We start from the raw sequence: 19,677 nt of genomic DNA, 5'->3' as shown, positions 1-19,677 counted from the left end.
CTGACGTGCAGGCCAGTTTCCAGGTGAGGGGCTGCGCAGGTGAGATGGGCAGTGCGCCACAGAAGGATGCGGAGGACAAAGGTGCATACAATACTAGGGCAGGCTGCAGAGGTGATGGCCAAACTAAAGGTTTCTAATGGGATAATATGATTGTACAATGGTAAGAGCTGGGAAGTAAACTCAGGTTTAGAGTGGACGCAGACAGAGAAACAGGGGTTATAGTGGGGGGTGGGGGGAGGGGGGGGTGCAGCAGCATCATCAAAGACAGCAGCGAGGAATCCGTGGCTGAGGGGCAGGTCTGGCGTGCAGCAGGATAAGAGGGTATGGAGGACACCCTGATTAGTGTGGAAAGGAACATGGTTCCGGGGAGGGGCATTGGCAGGGGAAACAGCCACACCGGGCAAACCCAAATAGGCAAAGTAAGAGTCAGACAATGGGATGCGGCGAGTAGGGGAGTTTTAATATCAGTTGTCGGTGTGTTACTTTCACACATGAACAGCAGCACACATATTTAGTTTGATTTCAATTGATTCAAACTAAATATGTGTGGCGCAGTTCATGTGTGAAAGCAACAAACGTATGCTTAACCTCGGAGGTGGGGTAGTGGTTCCTCCGAACACTTTTTCACACACACGCAACACCTTTCTACCGATCACTAAAGAGGTCGCGAGGCCGAAGAAGTTGACACCCCAAAAAGACACCTCATCAACCAAGTTTTAATATCAGAGAAATAAAACTCGCCAATACACATAGCTTCTTCTGTATGCAGGTTCTGATTTGATCTCCCAAATAGTGGTGTGTGTATTTGATCACGTGTCCATTGAATTGTTTGGGCCAACCAACACCTACACCAACCCATTGTCATTGTGGGTGTTCCCATCGAAGTTTGGCTCCAAACCCCTCTCAACATTTCGTTTTAGTGCAGGAGTTCCCACTGAATTGTAGGGTTCCGTGAGCTATATGTCTTTTGGGCTTCTCTAAGCTGTAGCTGAAAGAGACGGGTCAGGCCCACACAGTAACAAGTCAGAGCAACATTTGAAAGAAGCATGGAGCAGGCAGATAGATTTCAGCTGTGCTGCTGCTGCTCACCTTTGACCGAGCATCTTCTGTGTGAGGTGACAAGTGTTAGTGGGCATGTTGGTAAACATGATGCTACTGGTTGAGATGGTGGAATGGGTCAAGTTCTTGTCACTGATGTGATGATGGGTACACTTCTAAGTGTGGGACAGAAGTAGCAGCAACACAGGGGGGCTTAATGCTTTTAGAGGTGAAGTATTTGTATTTTCTGTGTGTTTTATTGAATTTGTATAGTGCTTGCCACCTAAGCGCTGAAGAGAGTAACCAACCGTACAGTACAGGTGAGCAAGTCAAAGAAGCAGAACCAACAGATCAGTGAAAGTGAAGATGGCACTTAAGGCAGGACTTAAAAAGTGGAAAGAAAGATATAGAACCTAAAGAGCGAGGGAGAGAGTTTCAATCTTTAGGTGCAAGCAGTGCAAATGAACGATAGCGGTATGCCACACAGGGGTAGCGGGGACAGCTAGGAGAAAATATGGATTGGGAATGGAGCGAGCAGGCTGGAGAGTAGAAGGAGATTAAAGGAGAAAAATAAGGAGGAGCAAGGCCATAGAGGAGAGGTCTTCAAAATGTGGGGCGCACACCCCCCAGGGGGGCGTGGCCACATCACAGGGGGCCGGAGGGGGTGCGAGAGCCCAACATGAAATGTAAAAAAAGAATTTTTTTTTTTGTTTTTTTTTTTACATTGGAGGAAATGGGCAGGGGCAGCTCACATGGTCAGACTGTACCATAAAACGGCCTTAGGCACCAATGAAAAAGTGGCCAGCAGTTGCAAATGGCTATTCAGTCCTTTAGTCACAGACTGTTTGAATAGTACCCAAGGGGGTGTTTTTTGTTAAAATGTAAACAAATTGGGATATTTAAAGAATATTTATTCAGCAACAATGGTAAAAACTACTAGCTGCATAGTGAAGTAACTCCTCAAACTGGCCCACATTGGCCAAAAAGGTGGGCCATTTTGACTGGCCTACACTACCATTTTGCATATTTGGTACGGTCATCGCCCTATTGCCCATAGGCTAGTCCAAGACTGGCGGCTCATCCATAATGGGTGTGGGGGTGTGAAACACTGAACACTCCCTCAGCTGCTTTATCTGGCTGAGGGAGTGCTCGTGGGCTGGCCGAACTGTCAAAGGGAAACATCTGTACCTGTCCCTTCTCATAATTCAGGTACCCCACATATCTTCATATATTTACACCAGGCCTCTTTCTCTAGGCTTCCCTGTTGCATCTCTAATGACCGGAATGTGGGCAATGTTTTGTCAATAGTCTTCTTAAGGTCACCAGTATTTTAGTGTAATACGTTCAAATGATGCGCATGGCCTCTTGCCTCCTTCTCTCGGTCAAGGAGCAACAGATTGGGGGTGCAACTGTATCAGCCAGGCCTCCAAGGAGTCATGATTGGACTTCATCACCGTGCATAGCACAGGCAGACCCATAAGGACCTGTGTCTCGACATCATTCGAGGATTCTGGGGTGTATGATGTACCACAGGTGCTGTTTGGGCTTTCTGCCCCATATTATCCTCTGACTTCAAATGAATCTGTTCTTCTAAGACAGCAAACTCTGCTAAATTGTCCATCTCTAGACCTAATTCTGAGGCACATTCATATTCTGGGCCCTTCTCCTGTAATTGTGCACATCTTTTACACTCTTCTAGAGGCACCAATGCAAGCTGAGATGTAACTAAATTCTGGGTTGTATTTTTTGAGGATTTTGTTGAAAAATGATTGAAGATTTCTTTGGGCAAGCTCTCTATTGGGCAAATGTCACAGGTGGAGAAGAAGTAATAAACAAAACCCTTTTATCTTTGAGTCATCCAAACATTGGGGCAATCTGTTCAATTGATTTACATTTTCTTTGCTTTTAAGGGTCCCTTGGAGAGTTGAAATCAGTAGATGCTTCTGAATCAAAGGTGACTGCTGAAATTTTAACAACAATTATATTTTCAATTACAACACGTACTGTCTTTGCAATCTGTGCATTGTGCCATCACTGCTGGTTTAAATAAAAGAGGGCCAGCCTGGGGAGTCTCATCTTTATCAATGTTATTATTATTATTATTAGTATTAATAATAATAATAATAATAATAATAATAATAATAATAATAATACATGAAAACTCCCACACCCATGCCCCTACTCTGAATCTGATCCCTGTAGTGTTTGCATCCCAAGTTATCTACCACCCAACAGTGGGTCTACTAGCATGGAACAACCCTAAAACCCATCATCAGCAGACAATGGACCTTCTGTTTCCAACCATTTGCAATACCAGGATGCAAGCAACACTAATGGCCTCATAATAATCGTTCATTTCAATTAGCTCCTCATTGGCTGTTAGGGGAGATTTCCTAAAGTCCACTGTGAGGTAAGACTTTATAAAACTATCCCAATGGATGTTTAGATCCCCAACTCTTAGTATCAGTCTGTACTACTTATGGAACTTTGGTAGAGTAGCAGAGCAGTCAGGCATATCATAAGAGGAAAATGTGAGCTGTAGGTAAGTACACCGAACACAGTTAGTAATGCAATTCAAAGAAAAAGGTACACCTTGATGTATATTAAAATATTGATGCATTATATATACACAAGATATGTCTTTAAATACTTAGTACATTGAACCAAAACACATAGCAATACTTTTAGATACTTTTCAAAGGTCACTGCTTAGTTTGTAGCTGCTCATGGTTACACTTGCGTAAGACAGAAGAAATATGGTAATTATATTTAGTTAGCAAAACCACATAATATAAGGTATTTTTTGGAAGGAAAACTGTTTTTTAGACAAATACTAGCAGAGTTTAGGGTTATAGAGGCAGTTTCTTCGCACAGTAAGGCCTTTTAAGTCCAAAACGCAACCCTAGCTAAAAGGCAGTTCAGAGAGGTGTCAAAGTCTTGAAAAGCAGCAGAACAATGAAAACTCCCATGGAAATGTTCTAGTCTCTAGTCTTTAAGATGCTGGAAGATTAAACCAATGTTCAAGACCCTGTTAAAGGACTCACTAAAGGGACACATGCAGCAGCTTAGGTCAGAGGTACCCTGTACATCTCTACGTGCACTCCAATGTTCTGGAGCAACTTCTTGGATTAAGGTAAGAAATACCTTTCTCCCCACAGTACCTTAGGTTTGAAGACATGTTTGTGGCTGGATTGTCCTTGATGTGGCAGCGCTGGACCGACCTTCAGATTCCTTGGTCTGGTGACGAAAGGCAGGAGAATGGGTGGGATCTCTCAGCAGCAGTCTCAAGGGAGTACCTCTGGTACGGATTTCATCAGCTTCTCTGGTCAGTCTGCACTTTTGGCGCCTGATCTTCAGCACCAACAAAGGACACCATTCACCCGGTCAATCTTCTTCGATTCCTGGAGTCCACTCTGCTAAGGGGACTTGGATGAGTTGGATAGTGTCTCTGGAGGTTAAACTGCAGCTCAGCAGAGACTTGGATGGATTCAGCCTTTCCACAATGATGCACTTCAATTGGGTCAGAGGTCTCCGGGTATTGGGTTTCCACAGTTCTGCAAAGTCACAGGACCTCTCGAGATTGCTCGGATTGGAGTTTGTCTTGGGACTGGTTGTTCCCACTAGTCAAAGGGAAGAAAGAAAATGTTTTGCAGTTCCTCTGTCACATAGAAAACGTGGTCAGGACAGTTGTGGTCTCTCCACAGTGTTGCAAAGGCCCGGCAGGCATCTCTGGTAATCTTCTTCTTTGGTTACTTCAGTTTCCAGTGGTCATTTTGCCTTTCACCTCAGGAACTTCCCCTTTCATACAGTATCAGCACACACTCCTCTGCAATCTCTCACATCAGTTTAGAACAAGGAATGGGTGGTGATCCAATCGAACAGCCAGACACCCAGTGGGAGCTGGTTCCATTCAGGCACTCAGGCAGACAAAGAGCAGATGAATGAATAACTCCTCCCACACTTCCTGCCTGCCCAGACACACTGGATCCTAGGCGAGGACACCTAGGTCTTCCCGCCAAAGGCAAAACACACACACAGGCCTTCGCCTCCCAGAATGGTAGAAGAAGGGTTAACAACAAACAACCATCCTAGAAATGGCAAAAAAAAAGAATGGGGCTACAAAATTAGAACTTAGAGAGCCCTATTATGCACAACCGAGACTGTGAATACAGTCTGCGTTAAAGAATAACACAATGGTTGATAGAACACGTCCACTGCCACCAGCAATGACTAGAGGGTTGTCTATGTGACTGAAAAGCTGCAGGAGAAGAGAGAAAGGGGATACTTATTATCCCCTTGGCACTCCACAGAAGGTGGTGTGTGCCAATCTCTCAGAATATAAAGTTTTAAGAGAGATACAAAGTATCTCTCTTTCTTTAAGAACAGTAGAAAATAAGCATAAAGAAAGAATCTCAAAGGAGAACACCAAAGGTTCCCAGCTACACTGCCCATAGGGAGCTGTGTGCTGCAAAAGTACAATATAAACACCTTAAAAGAGATATGAAGGAAAGTAAACTCCACAGGAGGTAACACAGAGAACAGAGTGCCAAAAGACAGAGCCCATAAGAATGAATGAGTGGCAAAAGGCCCCACTCATTCAGGGTTTAAAGAAACATGTCCAGAAGTCCAGCAAAAATTGCCGGGGGTCTGACCAGGAAAGGGTATGAAGCATAACAATGATACATCTCCCTTACATTGGCAACACCAATGCTATCAGGAATCCAACCGGCCTTCCACGCAACAGTCTCAGATTTAGTTTAAGGCTCAACAGGCACAGTGGTCCCGGCACTCTGCTGCTGAAGTTGCCCTTCTAACAGGAGCGTGAATGTAAGTTCCCAAGAGGTTGATCTCTCCATCCGCTAAAGCCTGCTGCCTGTTCCGCTATGTGCAAACGTTATCTGTTGTTGTTGTCATGACCCCACGCATCCTGGAGGTCGCATACAATGATTTTGCACAGACATAGGCTGTCTTGCACCATAACTCAACCATGTACTTGTTTGTTTCTTCTTTGGAGGCGTCATATAAAGACTCCAAGTAGAGAGCTCCATGTTCCTGTTGGCGTCTCCCCCTGACCTGCTGCGGCCAGTTGCATATTCTTCCAGCATCACTTAGAACAGAACCCCACCTCACATTTTCACTCATTATATTTGAATGTCAAAACAACATCACCCTTAATATTGGAGAGGCCACACAGGCCTGCAGTCTTAAGGGAGCTATCTGGAGCCAGAGGTTTGTCTAGTTGCTGCTGTGGCTGCTGCTAATTAGACAGCGAGCTAAGAAGATAGTCGATGACAGAAGTCAGCACTTCTACACTGGGCTTCTGTGGGAGGAGAACTGTCAGTCCGGAAATGCTCATGAAAAAAACGAGGGTACTGTCCCTGTAAATGAAAAGATGGAAAGAGGGGAAGTCTGGGAGCTAGCGGTTGAATGGGAACACTAAGATCCCTTGAGAGCAGCCAGAACCTTTAGTGGTTTTTTATTATGTGGTTTAGTGGTTTTTAAAACAAGTGCAACTATGTTAGAAAGCTGGTTACCCCTACCTTAGTACTTACCACTAACTTGTATGCACATTAAAACCTGTTCTGTAGCTTACCAAATGGTAAGCAAAAACATGAGAGTGAATGTATAAGCAATTATTTTATTCTATTTCATTCATTAGAACCACAAATTGAATATTTTAAGTGAAGACAAATGTTTTGTCTCTGCTGCACTCACGTTCTGTCAAAAGCACCAGTACACCCATTGCAATCCACTACACTTGATCAAGCCTCGGACATCTAGTAAGCTTTGACTCACAGGATTACATCACCAAATATAAAGAAACAAGCACATTTTCTTTTTTAATGAAATTAACTAGAATATTTGTTTTGTTAAACATTGGCATTTCCTGCTAGTTTCAAGGGAAAATAATATCATTTCAGATAAATAACATCTCTAGAAGGCGTAAAAAGTCTTTCCAGTCTGTATGGAAAGCAGTGCCTTCCTATACATACCCTGACAGTGGTAGATGTATGCAGTACCGAGTTTCATTTTCTTCTAGGGGCCTCCGTTTGTGGCACTGGTAGAACTTATTCAAGTGATAGAAAACCAGGAAGAGAATTTTACGGGAGTAACGCCATAGGCAAGAAAAGCGCTTTTACATATTACCTATTCGACAATGTTTAACAAATCATCCAGCCGGCACATATGTCACATGCAGCCAGTTCAACATATGTGGTGAGCTAAGCGTTACAAATAATAGTTCTGTTGACACTATTTTGTTTTAACAACTGCAGCACGTGATTTGATTTCATTACTGGAGCTGTGGGCTAAACCACACAGTACATCACATCACGCCACTCATTGCTACATGCCTGGATTTCACCCAACGTGTCCTCCTGGCCAAGAACCATTTCCTGAGCTGTCTGGCTCAGGTATCGAAGGCATAGCTTTACAGAGGGACCCCATATGATGCCAGGCAGCTCTTTCAGGCGTCTCCGAGTTCAGTCCTTGAGAGCCACCACCACGCCAGCTTTTCAGGATAACAACGGGCTAATTAAATAACTCCCATTTAGAGTCAACTAATTCAAACACAGTTTGGTCCGCAACATGGGGGGGATTTGGCGCTTGACTACAACTCCGAGATCCCTGTCTCAGACAAACATGATTAGGGCTCAAACATGTAAAGCAAAACATATATTTACCAGATTTGTAGAAGAATCCTCAGGTTCATTGGCAATTATTGTCAGGTTACTTGTGAAGCCAATTTCCCCATTTGCAATTTCAGGGGTAACCATCAGGGAAATATTTTGAAAGGTTCCAATCCTGGGTGTTACAGGTGCAATTGGAGGAAGAATGTTCACCAGCTGAGCATTTTCCAACTACAAGAAAAAAATAAGATAGGATTAGCATGCATAACAGAACTATTAGAAAGACAGACAGACAGACAGACAGACAGATAGATAGAGAGACAGACAGACAGATAGATAGATAGATAGATAGATAGATAGATAGATAGATAGATAGATAGATAGATAGATAGATAGATAGATAGATAGATAGATAGATAGACAGCATATGCATGTTGCGCTTTGTAGTCATAGCTGTATCTAGGTCAGTTCGCCTTTGTATTTTAATAGCGTATGCTTGGAAAGAACCTGCATACACCTATTGCTTTTCTAAATTTGAATCAGAATGATAACAAAAAAAGAGGATGTACATGAAAGACTAAATATAGCCATTATGAAGAAACATTTCCATTTCCATCTTTTTCAATTGCACAACCCAGTGTTAACCCCTGGGCATCCTGGCACTAAGAAGGGGGGGGCACTACGTGCAAATACGATTTTGAGGCACTAAGCAAAACACTTGCAGGGTAATTCATAGAATTTCGCACAAAAGTGGCGCACGCGGCTGGCGCACAGTGTGCGTGTGCGAATGTCTGCGCCAGCCGCGTGCGCTAAAATCGATTTCCGCACACAGCGTATTCATGGATTTTAGCCTCCAAAATCAGCCGTGGCGCAGAGTGGCGCAGCGACCCTGCAGCAGCGCCAGTTGCGCCCCCAAGAAAGCCCTTGTGCAAGGAAAAGCCATCAAAATTCCCAATTCAGCGCAAAGGGCTGCGCTAACCCTGGACCAGTTTACAGGGCTGCCAAACAGCAAACGCCAAGAAGGGAACGTGTATTACTGGGGTGCGTGTGAAGTTTCACACGCAAAAGGGCCTGTGTGAGTGGGGTACGTGTATTACTGGGGTTCGCGGGAAGTTTCACACGCGATGTAAGCAGGGTATGTGTATTACGGGGTTCGCGGGAAGTTTCACACATGAGAGGGCCTGTGCGAGTGGGGTACGTGTATTACGGGGGTGTGCAGGAAATTTCACACGCGATTGGCCTGGGTACGTGTATTTCAGGGGTGCGTGGGAAGTTTCACACGCGATTGGCCTGGGTACGTGTATTTCAGGGGTGCGCGAGAAGTTGCACATGCGATTGGCCTGGGTACGTGTATTTCAGGGGTGCGTGGGAAGTTTCACACGCGATTGGGCTGGTTACTGTTATGGTGTTTAACTGGGCAGCTTCCGTATCCATATAGAATCCTGTCTAGTGATGACCCCATGAACGTTCTTATGTTTTGTTTATAGAATGTTACTGTTTGAGTTGTAATCAGTTGATGCTGCTCTGGTGGATGGTTGGGGGTCTCCTATATCCAGCCTCCCTAATATGCAATAAACCATCTTGCCTTAATTATATTGGCCTGGTTTCTTTGCGTCTACACATGGCGACGAGGATGGGATGTAATGCAGAGGTGAAGCAGCTGCTGGATTACTAATCACTTTCAAGATTCGAGACCGCTGACCGAGAGGCCTTTCTGACGGAGCCGTGCTGTCCAGAATAGCCCTCTGCGCCCTGGTCCTACCTGGCACCAAACTGCTGAGCTGCATCCAGATCCCGCGGACCTGCCGGTCTTATGGGGTGCCGGCGATCTCTTGGGCCGCTCTGAGCGCCTGGTGCCGGCGACCACCCGCGCTCCCTCGGTGGCCGCTCCCTCGAGTGCAAGTGAGGAAGGTGCGAGCGCACTGGGTCTGCCGGCCCTCTGGAGTCGCTTTTCGGGGACGGTGCGAGCCCGTCTCGAGAGCACGAAGGGAAGCTGTGCTCGCACTCGAGGTTCGCACTCGAGTAAAGCACCCGCGATTGTGTATCGTGACGTGTCACGAGTAAGGAAGTGGGTCCCGGCTCCGCCCAGCGATTCCCAGCGCATCGGGAGAAGAGAGGTGTGGTAGACGCCACGTCACATATCCGGAAGGGAGAAACCCCGGAGAGCAAACTTACGTCAGAGTGCAGATTTCCTGAAAGCAGATCAATGTTTGGCATTAGGTCAGAGAGCATTTGGATGGATATAGTTACATTGTGTGCATCACGGTAAGGAAGGCAGCAGCGTCACCATCGGCCTAGGGCCACTTGTGGGAGGTGGCAACGAGGGACGTATTTAGCAACTGGGGAATAACGCTGTGAAAACCCAGAGGTGAGAACATACCAGCGTCCTGCACATTGCCAGTCATTTGTGTGCACACAAGTGCAACTGTGTGTGAGTGACATCATACCAGAGCCATGGCTTTGTCTGGCATTCCGGGCCCACAAATGTTTTTGCCCACCTCTGGCCCTCCTAGGATCAAGTGGGGGCCCTGGAAGAAAGGGTTCCTACATTATGTGAAGGCTACTTGTGGTAATGGCATGTAAGTTGAGAGATAGGTGTCCATGCTCATGCACCTTCTCGGGTATGAAGGGCAGAGAATCTTTGAAACTCTACCAGATTTGAGTGAATTAGATGTTGAGGAAGGTGCAAATGATTTTGATTTGGCATTGGGGAAACTGGACAAACATTTTGAACTAAAGATAAGTACTGTGTTGGAACGTTACCACTTTGGTATGAGATACCAGCATGACGGTGAGACTGTGGAGGAATACATTACTGCGCTGAGGCATTTGTCACTTAATTGCAAGTTTGAGAAAAAACTTGATGAGCATATTAGAGATCAGTTCATGTTACACTACTCAAATGACAAAATTAGAGAGGAAATATGGCTAAAGGATGATCCATGCTTAGATGAAGTTGTGGGCATTGCAAAAAGAATTGAGCATACTTTGAAATGTGTGGCGAAGCTTGTTGTGAAAGAATCCAAAACTCTTCAACAGACTGAAGTCTTGAAAGTTGGTGATAGAAAAAGAGATGTAGTCAAGGACCAGAAGAAAAGGAAAGGGAAAACGTCCAAACGGGGCGACATGTACCAAGGGAAAGGTGGCAATAATGTCCCAGTAGCCAATAAGGCTACGCAAAGAGAAAATGCACAAGGGGGAAAAAGGAGAGAGGAACGCCTATGTTTTAGGTGTGGGAGTGCCCGTCACCTATCTAACTCTCCAATATGCCCTGGGAGAAGAGCTTTGTGTAATAAGTGTAAACGATGGGGACATTTTGAAAATTGTTGTTCCAATTACAGTGTCGGAGCTGGGAGGAGTGTCATGATAGTCGAGGAGGTTGATGGACCCTCCTCAGATGAATATGAAGGTTCAAAAAATGAAATCGTTACTGTAAATATGGTTCAATGTTCAGAAATTGATGAATGCGAACATCCTTCAGCTTGGGTGGAGGTAAACGGTTGCCAGGTTAAAATGTTGGCAGATTCATGTTCGAAAATTACCTTAATGTCAAAGGCTGTATATGAAAATGTTATTGGGGGTAGGATGGATGATTTAAGCCCGTCGGACAAAACTTCGGGGGGATATAGTGGCAGCAGAATTGATGTGTTGGGTTGTTGCCCGGCAACGTTCAAATTTAAAGACAGAACTACGTATGGCAAATTGTACATCACCAAGAAAGGTGAGACTTTGTTGTGATGGAAAATAGCAAAGGGGTCTATGTATTAAATTAGATCCTAATAGCAAAGAACAAGTGTTGAATGTAGAGAGAATATCTGTGGAGTGCGGTATAGATGACGATCCCAAGAGTCTAATCAGCAAATATCTTGAAGTTTTTAACAAAAGAGTTGGGTGCTTAAAAGGGATGGTGCATAAGATTGTTTTGAGGGATGGTTGCTGGCCTGTGGCTGCAAAACCTAGGCTGTTGCCGGTGTCAATGCGTGATGCTGTGAGAGGGGAGTTGGAGAAACTAGAGAAAGCTGGGATAATTGAACCAGCGAAGGCGGTTCAATGGATTTCTCCCGTGGTGGTTGTGAAAAAGTCAAGTGGTGATTTGAGGGTATGTATAGATTTGAGAGAGTTAAATCGGTGAGTGGTAGCAGACCGGCATCCGCTCCCGAATATGGGAGAACTCTTGACTAGAATAGGGAACGCCAAATACTTTGCCAAATTAGACATGGCGAGTGCTTATCATCAGTTCAACCTAGATGTAGAATCACTGAAGCTGACGGCTTTTATTACATACGAAGGCATCTACCAGTTTCAGCGCATGCCATTCGGGTTAATATCGGCTTCATCGGTCTTCCAGAAAGTCATGTATGGGTTGTTCAAAGGTATTTCAAATGTATTGTGCTTTCAGGATGACGTGTTGATTTGTGGAAGAAATGAAGAGGAGCTAAAAAGAAAATTGTGTACGGTTTTGGATATATTCAGAGCACGAGGCATTACCTTGCGTAGTGAGAAATGCATTTTTTCCACTCAGGTTGTAGAATATTTAGGACATGAAATATTGGAAGAAGGCCTGAAACCCAAGAAAACTCTAGTAGATGGTATAAAAAGATTGCAGTCTCCGAAGAATAAGACAGAGTTCAGATCATTTTTGGGAACAATAGACTTTTACCACCGTTTCATAGAAAACTATGCTGATAGAGTGCACTCACTCAGAGCATTGTTAAGGAAAGGGGTGGAGTTTGTTTGGGATGGAGAATGTGAAAGAGAATTTGTTGAGATCAAGTCTCAAATCGATATGGCCAACCCACTGGCAATGTATGATACCAAGAAGAGGACAATATTATCTGTTGATGCGAGCGATACTGGCATCGGAGTGGTTATGTCACAAGCAGGAATTGGTGGGGGAGAGTCAGTGGTGTTGCATGCATCACGCATGTTGAGAGGTCCTGAACTAAATTATTCTGTGTTGGAAAAAGAGGCCTTGGCATGTCATTGGGGGATAGAAAAGCTGAGAAACTTTGTGTGGGTGTCATGACCACTGCTTTCAAGGAGTCAGGACCTACCCAACATCCTTGGAAACAGGCTCATAACATGCCTTATCGGCACCAGCAAGTCCCAATAGGGACCTTTTGGACCTTGTCCTGGCACCGGCGGTGCCAGGCTCATAGTAAGGACCCGTCCCGGCACAGGAAGCGCCGGGCTCATATCAAGTGTAAACGTGCTTGGGTGAACCTACCTGAAGCAGACCATGCTGCTTACTTACCAGCCAGATGATGCTTTACTCTCTTCTAACAGGAACTACTTTTCTTTCTGGGTGGGGCAGGCACCACTCCCTGGATCACTGAGGCTGGAACTCTTCTGGAAGCAGGAACTCTTTTACCTGGGCGCGGCTGCTGTGGAAGAAGACACCTAAGTACTCCTATGGGCTATTTAAACCACACCCGATTGGTACCACATGCTTCGCGTTATTCTGCATCTGCAGCAGGACGCTCACCGTGTCAGCTCCAGCGAATCTTCAGCTCCGGATCCTGTAGTCACGAAAATTACCTGCTGGGAACAAATCTTCAATCTTCAGCAGCTCCTGCAAAACAAAAGGCACAGGTTAGACAAAGGCAAAGTTCGCGCTTCAACTCACCCGATCCATCGGCAGCATCCAAGTCGTTTTCTTTTCTGCATTCCGCATCCGGCATCGGGCCTGCAAAGATAAAGAACATTGGTTAGTAACGCTCAGTTACAATACTGCTTACCTGTGTTGCGCTTGCTCCAACTTTGTTCGCGCTGCATTCCGGCACCTGTAAAAACAAAAGGGGACACTAAGGTGCATTCTACGGCCCTAAAGCAGTCTTCCTACTTACGTGCCTTCGAATTCACCGTCTTCTTGTTACGCTCTCTGCCACGAATCTGGGAGAGCATCATCTTTGGCATCGACAGCATCCTAAAGGCAAAAAACATATACATAAGGAAAAAGACATTTAAAGAGAGCAATCTAAAGAGAACTTTAATACTTACAAGTCACGCTCGTGCAGCAAACGGCGGCATCGCTCTCACCTACCCTCTGCAATCAAGAGGCAGAACTCACATCCAGTGAAGTAACTGGACCCAGCGCCCCTGCACAAGACGCAGGATGGAGAGCTCAGCATTCACTTACTTAAGGTGAGCACAACAATCATCTGAGTACTACGGGGAGAAAGGGAGAGAGGGGCTAGGAACTTCTCCCATCCTTCCAGCCACTAATACCTTGAATTTCCACTTGCAGACACCTCACTCTGCAGGTCAAGCTTTCGGTGAGGAAGGGGCCAAATCCGGAAGCCAAACGAACCCTACGCCTAACGTTGAAAACGTTTGCAGCGCCCAGCCCAAGACCAGCGCCTCCGAGGGAACCAGGTGAGCGTTATAGTGGGGACAGGAATTTGTATTGAGAACGGATCACAAACCATTGAAGACCATTTTTGAAAGCAAAGGTTTGGACAAGGTGTCTAGAAGGGTTGCCTGTTGGATGACAAGACTGCAATGTCACAAGTTTAACATTGAAGTAGTGGCTGGTAAGGATAATGTGCAGGCTGATCATGCATCCAGAGTAAGAGTCAAAGATGAGGATGATGAGGAAGGGTTAGTTGTGAATGAGAACATGGTTTTTGCCATGGTTGAAGGTGTACTGCACAAAGAAGAATGGATTGAAGCATCTTTATCCGATGAGATGTGGAGGCGCGTATCGAGTTTCATTAAAGATGGCTGGCCGGAGAAGAGATTATTATCTGGCGAAGAACGAGCTCTGTGGGAGGTGAGAGTTGAACTTTCAGTGAAAGATGGGCTGATATATCGATGGGACAAACTAGTTGTTCCCGTGTGCCTAAGGAAAAGACTTATAGCTATGGCCCATCAAGGTCATATTGGGACGTATAAAACCAAAGGGGTGATTAAGGCCGATTATTGGTGGCCAGGTATGGACCGCAAGATTGAGAAGACTGTAGGAGGGTGTATAGATTGTGTAAGGTCGGGAAAATGTATTTCTGCTGTGGTGCAACCTGTAAGTGGAGTTGAAAGTCCCAATGGTGTCTGGCAGGATCTTGCCATGGATGTTTTGGGACCAGTGGATATGGGTAGAGTAGGTTTGTGTTAGCTTTAGTGGATAGGTTCTCGAGGTGGACGGAGTTCAAAATATTGAGAGAAGTCACAGGTCAGTCAGTTGTTGCATTTTTGGAAGACATTTTTGAGAGGGAAGGGTTGCCCAGAAGCGTGTTGACGGACAATGGCCCTCAGTTTATGGGAGCATTCTTTCAGGAGTACATGTACAAGTGTGGAGTCAAACATAAAAAGACGGCATTATATTATCCTCAAGCCAATGGTATGATTGAAAGGGTCAACCGCTGTATAATGGAAGGCATTAGGAATGCAGTTGCGAGTGGGCTAGACAGGAAGGTTGCTGTAAAGGAACTAATGTATGCTTTGCGGATGGCCCCAAACGCTGAAACAGGAGTCAGCCCATTTGAGTTAATGAGAAGACGGAGGGGTAGTACGATGTTGTCCCCGGCTTGGTTAGGTCGGGCAAGAGAGACAGATAAAGTGGTGGACGAAGTGAAAAGGAGCATGGATGAACGAAAGAAGAAGAGGATCAAAGAGGTCAATGAGAAGTTTCCTAGAAGGAGAACGACAGTTGAAGTTGGTGATCTGGTCAGGATAAGGAAAGCGGTCATAAAGAAGAAGGGCGATCTGTTGTATTCAGAGCCTGTTAGGGTCGCACAAGTTTTTGAGGGAGCTGTGAAATTGGAGAGTGGACAGGTGTGGAGTTTGGCGAGAGTTGCAAAGGTAATGGATAAGACGTGCTGAGGAGATGCACATGTCTTGTCTCAACCGTGTAGCTTAGGGTGTGTATCCCATGCTATATTCATATTAGTGTAATAGTTGTACATATAAATTCATTTGTTGTGTGAACAGGTTTTGTTATATTTGATAAGGGAGAGGGGTGTGTTATGGTGTTTAACTGGGCAGCTTCCGTATCCATATCGAATCCTGTCTAGTGATGACACCATGAAAGTTCTTATGCTTTGTTTATAGAATGTTACTGTTTGAGTTGTGATCAGTTGATGCTGCTCTGGTGGATGGTTGGGGGTCTCCTATATCCATCCTCCCTAATATGCAATAAACCATCTTGCCTTAATTATATTGGCCTGGTTTCTTTGTGTCTACAGTTACGTGTATTTCAGGGGTGCGCAGGAAGTTTCACACGCGATTGACCTGGGTATGTGTATTTCAGGGGTGCGCGGGAAGTTTCTGTTAGGGAGAATTCTCTGTTTAGGCTGAATTTCCTAACCTAGTGAGTCCCCCAGCAGCTTTGCTGGATTTCTGGAGTTTGCTTTTTTCCATCCTGCCAAGAGTGAGACTCTTTTCTCCCACTCTTGGACATGAATGTGGTTAATTCCTTTGAATGTCAATGTGTTCTATGGGCTATGGGGTCTTTTACTCCATAAGGTTTCATGTGTTTTACTATGTGTGTTACACCGCACCCTCCGTGCCGTAACACTGGGGCGTCCTTGAGGATCCCCACCATAGACTCCATACCCTGGGACTGACAGGGCATGTAAAGTCACCATTGGCTTTACTAGACCTACATTTACTAACAGAACTAGTACAAACCATCCTATTGTGGACGTACTAGTAGGGGTAATTCGATTACCCCTGGGTATGTTATTCGAGGGGGCACTGTCCCGCCCCCCCTCGTCGAGTTTTGGCTGGTGGCAGTGGAAACTACTTGTTATATTCAACCCCGAATATAATTCTATGGGATTCTTCCCATTGTTGGAGGCTAATACTTTTTCCCGTTAGTCTCTAACATACCGCCGGTTTATTTGTCTTAAATAAATCTACCGGTCGGTATTTTCTGCCAGATCTCGGTTTTTAAAATGGAGTCCGTGTTCGCCTCTGTAACTCCGAATCAAAGGTTGAGCCCTTTGTTGAGCCCTTTGTTCCACTTTTGGCGGGCTTCTGCACAGAAGCCCTCCAAAGTGGTGCCATTCTGTCTGGGTACCACAGGGGGTGTGGGAGGGGGTTTAGGCACCCTGGACTGAGTTGCCTTGCCAACTCAAGTCGCACTCTGGTGTGATTGGCCTAAGTGGTGAGCCACCCCGCTCACCTCTTAGCGTGTTTTGATTGACAGCTAGGCTGAATGAATGGGGGTTTGCTGCATAAAAGCAGGGCTTTTGGGACTGGATCTTCAGAAGTCGCCACAGGACCTAAGAATCCGACGAGGGTAAAGCTGAGCCGACCTGCAACGACGACACCTCCGGTGGAGCCCTGCTGAACTGTCTCACCACTTCCCAACGACAGAGGAGATCTCCCGGCTGGAGAGTCTTCTTTCCCTGACTGGTGGGAACAACCAGTCCCTTTGCTTTTTCTTTGCTTCCAGGGCGTAGTGGTCAAATTGCTTGTGCTGAGCACCCCGGAAACCGGATAGCCACTAGCCCGTACCGCGACCAAAAGGTGGTGCCTTGTGACGGAGCACTCCGCGGCTGGTCTCTTCCCTGGTGGTGCAACGATCTTCAACTTTCCTTCGACGACGAGATCATCTCATCTCTTGGCAAAGCCCCGACTTGCATCCACCACCAGGAACAACTGCCCCCGCCGGAGCTGTCTCTCCACATACAAGGTACGCTGTCGGCCTGGCTTCCCTTGTGACGGTTAGCGTGAGGTGTCTTAATCCTTGCCTTTCCATTGGGTCGCCTCCAGACCTTCTTAACATTTTGTTCTAAACTGGTCCAACCTTTCTGTGACAATTTGCTACAAAGACTCGAAGTGCATTTCCACTGTGATACTTTTTGGGACATATCGCCTTGCCTCTCTCCGAGTGGGGCTGGCCTCTGAACTTTGTGATCCACAGTAGACCCTGCCCTACTTGCCTTGCATTTGAAACGTAAAAGAGTAGGTACCGAGTTGGTTTCATACCCTGCCTTTTCTCTCCCATTCTAACGAATATTAGAGTGCCATCTAGGTTAAAGCATTCACCTCTGTCTGCAAATAAGTGGTGCCGTTGAACCCAGACTTGTCGAACTATTGTTAAAGGAGTGAGATACTTATAGTAATTGTGATTGAAGTTGTTTGCCGTATTAGTGCCAGTGTGTTTTTCATAGATGTGTTTTTATAAATAAATAACTATATATCTTTACACCCAAGCTCTGTTCCGTGTCTGCTTATTCTACTGTGTAAATTGCCCTATTTTGTATACTCCACATACTGCCTAACTCTTCTTGAGGGAAGTCTGACTGCTCAGCCACAGCTACCAAGTGAATCTGTGTGGTACAGACTGCTACCAAGTGGGTTTACTGCCAAACACCTGTAGGCCTAAATCTTTTGCAGTGGTCCCAGAGGGAACTGCACAGGTTTCCGCTTAACAGTTTCACACGTGATTGGGCTGGGTACGTGTATTTCAGGGGTACGCGGGAAGTTTCACACGCGATTGGCCTGGGTATGCGTATTTCAGGGGTGCGCGGGAAGTTTCACACGCGATTGGCCTGTGTATGTGCATTTCAGGGGTTTGTGGGAAGTTTCACACGCGATTGGCCTGGGTACGTGTATTTCAGGGATGCGCTGGAAGGTTCACACGTGATTGGCCTGGGTACGTGTATTTTTGGGGTGCGTGGGAAGTTTCACACACGATTGGCCTGGGTACGTCTATTCCAGGGGTGTGCGGAAAGTTTCACACGCGATTGGCCTGGGTACGTGTATTTCAGGGGTGCGCGGGAAGTTTCACACGCGATTGGCCTGGGTACGTGTATTTCAGGGGTACGCAGGAAGTTTCACACGCGATTGGCCTGGGTACGTGTATTTCAGGGGTGCGCGGGGAGTCCTACACGTGAATTGGCAGTGTGGGTACTCCCTGGTGTCCCCTCTACCCCCTCCATGGCCCCTGCAGGCAGCCCACAACACAGGGGACTACCCTGCACCCCTGGTCATGTCCCGCAGGCAGCCCATCCACCATGTCCCAGCAGGCCCCCACTCGTGTCCCACACATGTCCCCCTGCACCCCCACCCCCCAGCAGTCAGGGGCACCTGTCAGCAGGCCTCCACACATGTTCCCCAGCACCCCCACCCCCCAGCAGTCAGGGGCACCTGCCAGCAGGCCCCCACACATCTCCCCAGCACCCCCACCCCCAGCAGTGTGGGGCACTTGCCAGCAGGCCCCACTCATGTCCCACACATGTCCCCCAGAACCCCCACCCTCCAGCAGTCTGGGGCACCTGCCAGCAGGCCCTCACTCATGTCCCACTCATGTCCCCTTGCACCCCCACCCCACAGCAGTGTGGGGCACCTGCCAGCAGGCCCCCACTCATGTCACACACCTGTCCCACAGCACCCCCACCCCCCAGCAGTCAGGGGCACCTGCCAGCAGGCCCCCACACATGTCCCACACATGTCCCCCAGCACCCCCACCCCCCAGCAGTCTGGGGCACCTGCCAGCAGGCCCCCACTCATGTCCCACACATGTCCCCCAGCACCCCCACCCCCCAGCAGTCTGGGGCACCTGCCAGCAGGCCCCCACTCATGTCCCACACATGTCCCCCAGCACCCCCACCCCCCAGCAGTCAGGGGCACCTGCAAGCAGGCCCCCACTCATGTCCCCTTGCACCCCCACCCCCCAGCAGTGTGGGGCACCTGCCAGCAGGCCCCCACTCATGTCCCACTCATGTCCCCTTGCACCCCTACCCCCCAGCAGTGTGGGGCACCTGCCAGCAGGCCCCCACTCATGTCCCACACATGTCTCCCAGCACCCCCACCCCCCATCAGTCAGGGGCACCTGCCAGCAGGCCCCCACACATGTCCCCCAGCACCCCCACCCCCCAGCAGTGTGGGGCACCTGCCAGCAGGCCCCCACTCATGTCCCACACATGTCCCCCAGCCCCCCCTCCCCCCAGCAGTCTGGGGCACCTGCCAGCAGGCCCCCACTCATGTCCCACTCATGTCCCCTTGCACCCCCACCCCCCAGCAGTGTGGGGCACCTGCCAGCAGGCTCCCACTCATGTCCCAC

The 19,677-nt window shown here is 47.2% G+C and overlaps 1 protein-coding gene across 2 annotated transcripts in view; it reads right to left on the bottom strand.

Annotated features, from left to right (window-relative positions):
- The window catches only part of ADGRV1 (adhesion G protein-coupled receptor V1), a 2,479,945-nt gene that overhangs the window by 2,127,671 nt on the left and 332,597 nt on the right, over positions 1–19,677 (bottom strand). For both annotated transcript variants that reach the window (XM_069627623.1, XM_069627624.1), the window contains exon 10: positions 7,722–7,898. In XM_069627623.1, the coding sequence (XP_069483724.1) occupies positions 7,722–7,898 (177 nt within the window). The remainder of the gene's footprint in view (positions 1–7,721; positions 7,899–19,677) is intronic.

This window comes from Ambystoma mexicanum, chromosome 6p (assembly GCF_040938575.1).
Source record: "Ambystoma mexicanum isolate Mex_15411 chromosome 6p, UKY_AmexF1_1, whole genome shotgun sequence".
NCBI classification, from domain to species: Eukaryota; Metazoa; Chordata; class Amphibia; order Caudata; family Ambystomatidae; genus Ambystoma; species Ambystoma mexicanum.
The sequence above is the reverse complement of the archived record's forward strand: the minus strand, read 5'-3'. Positions and strand labels throughout refer to the sequence as shown.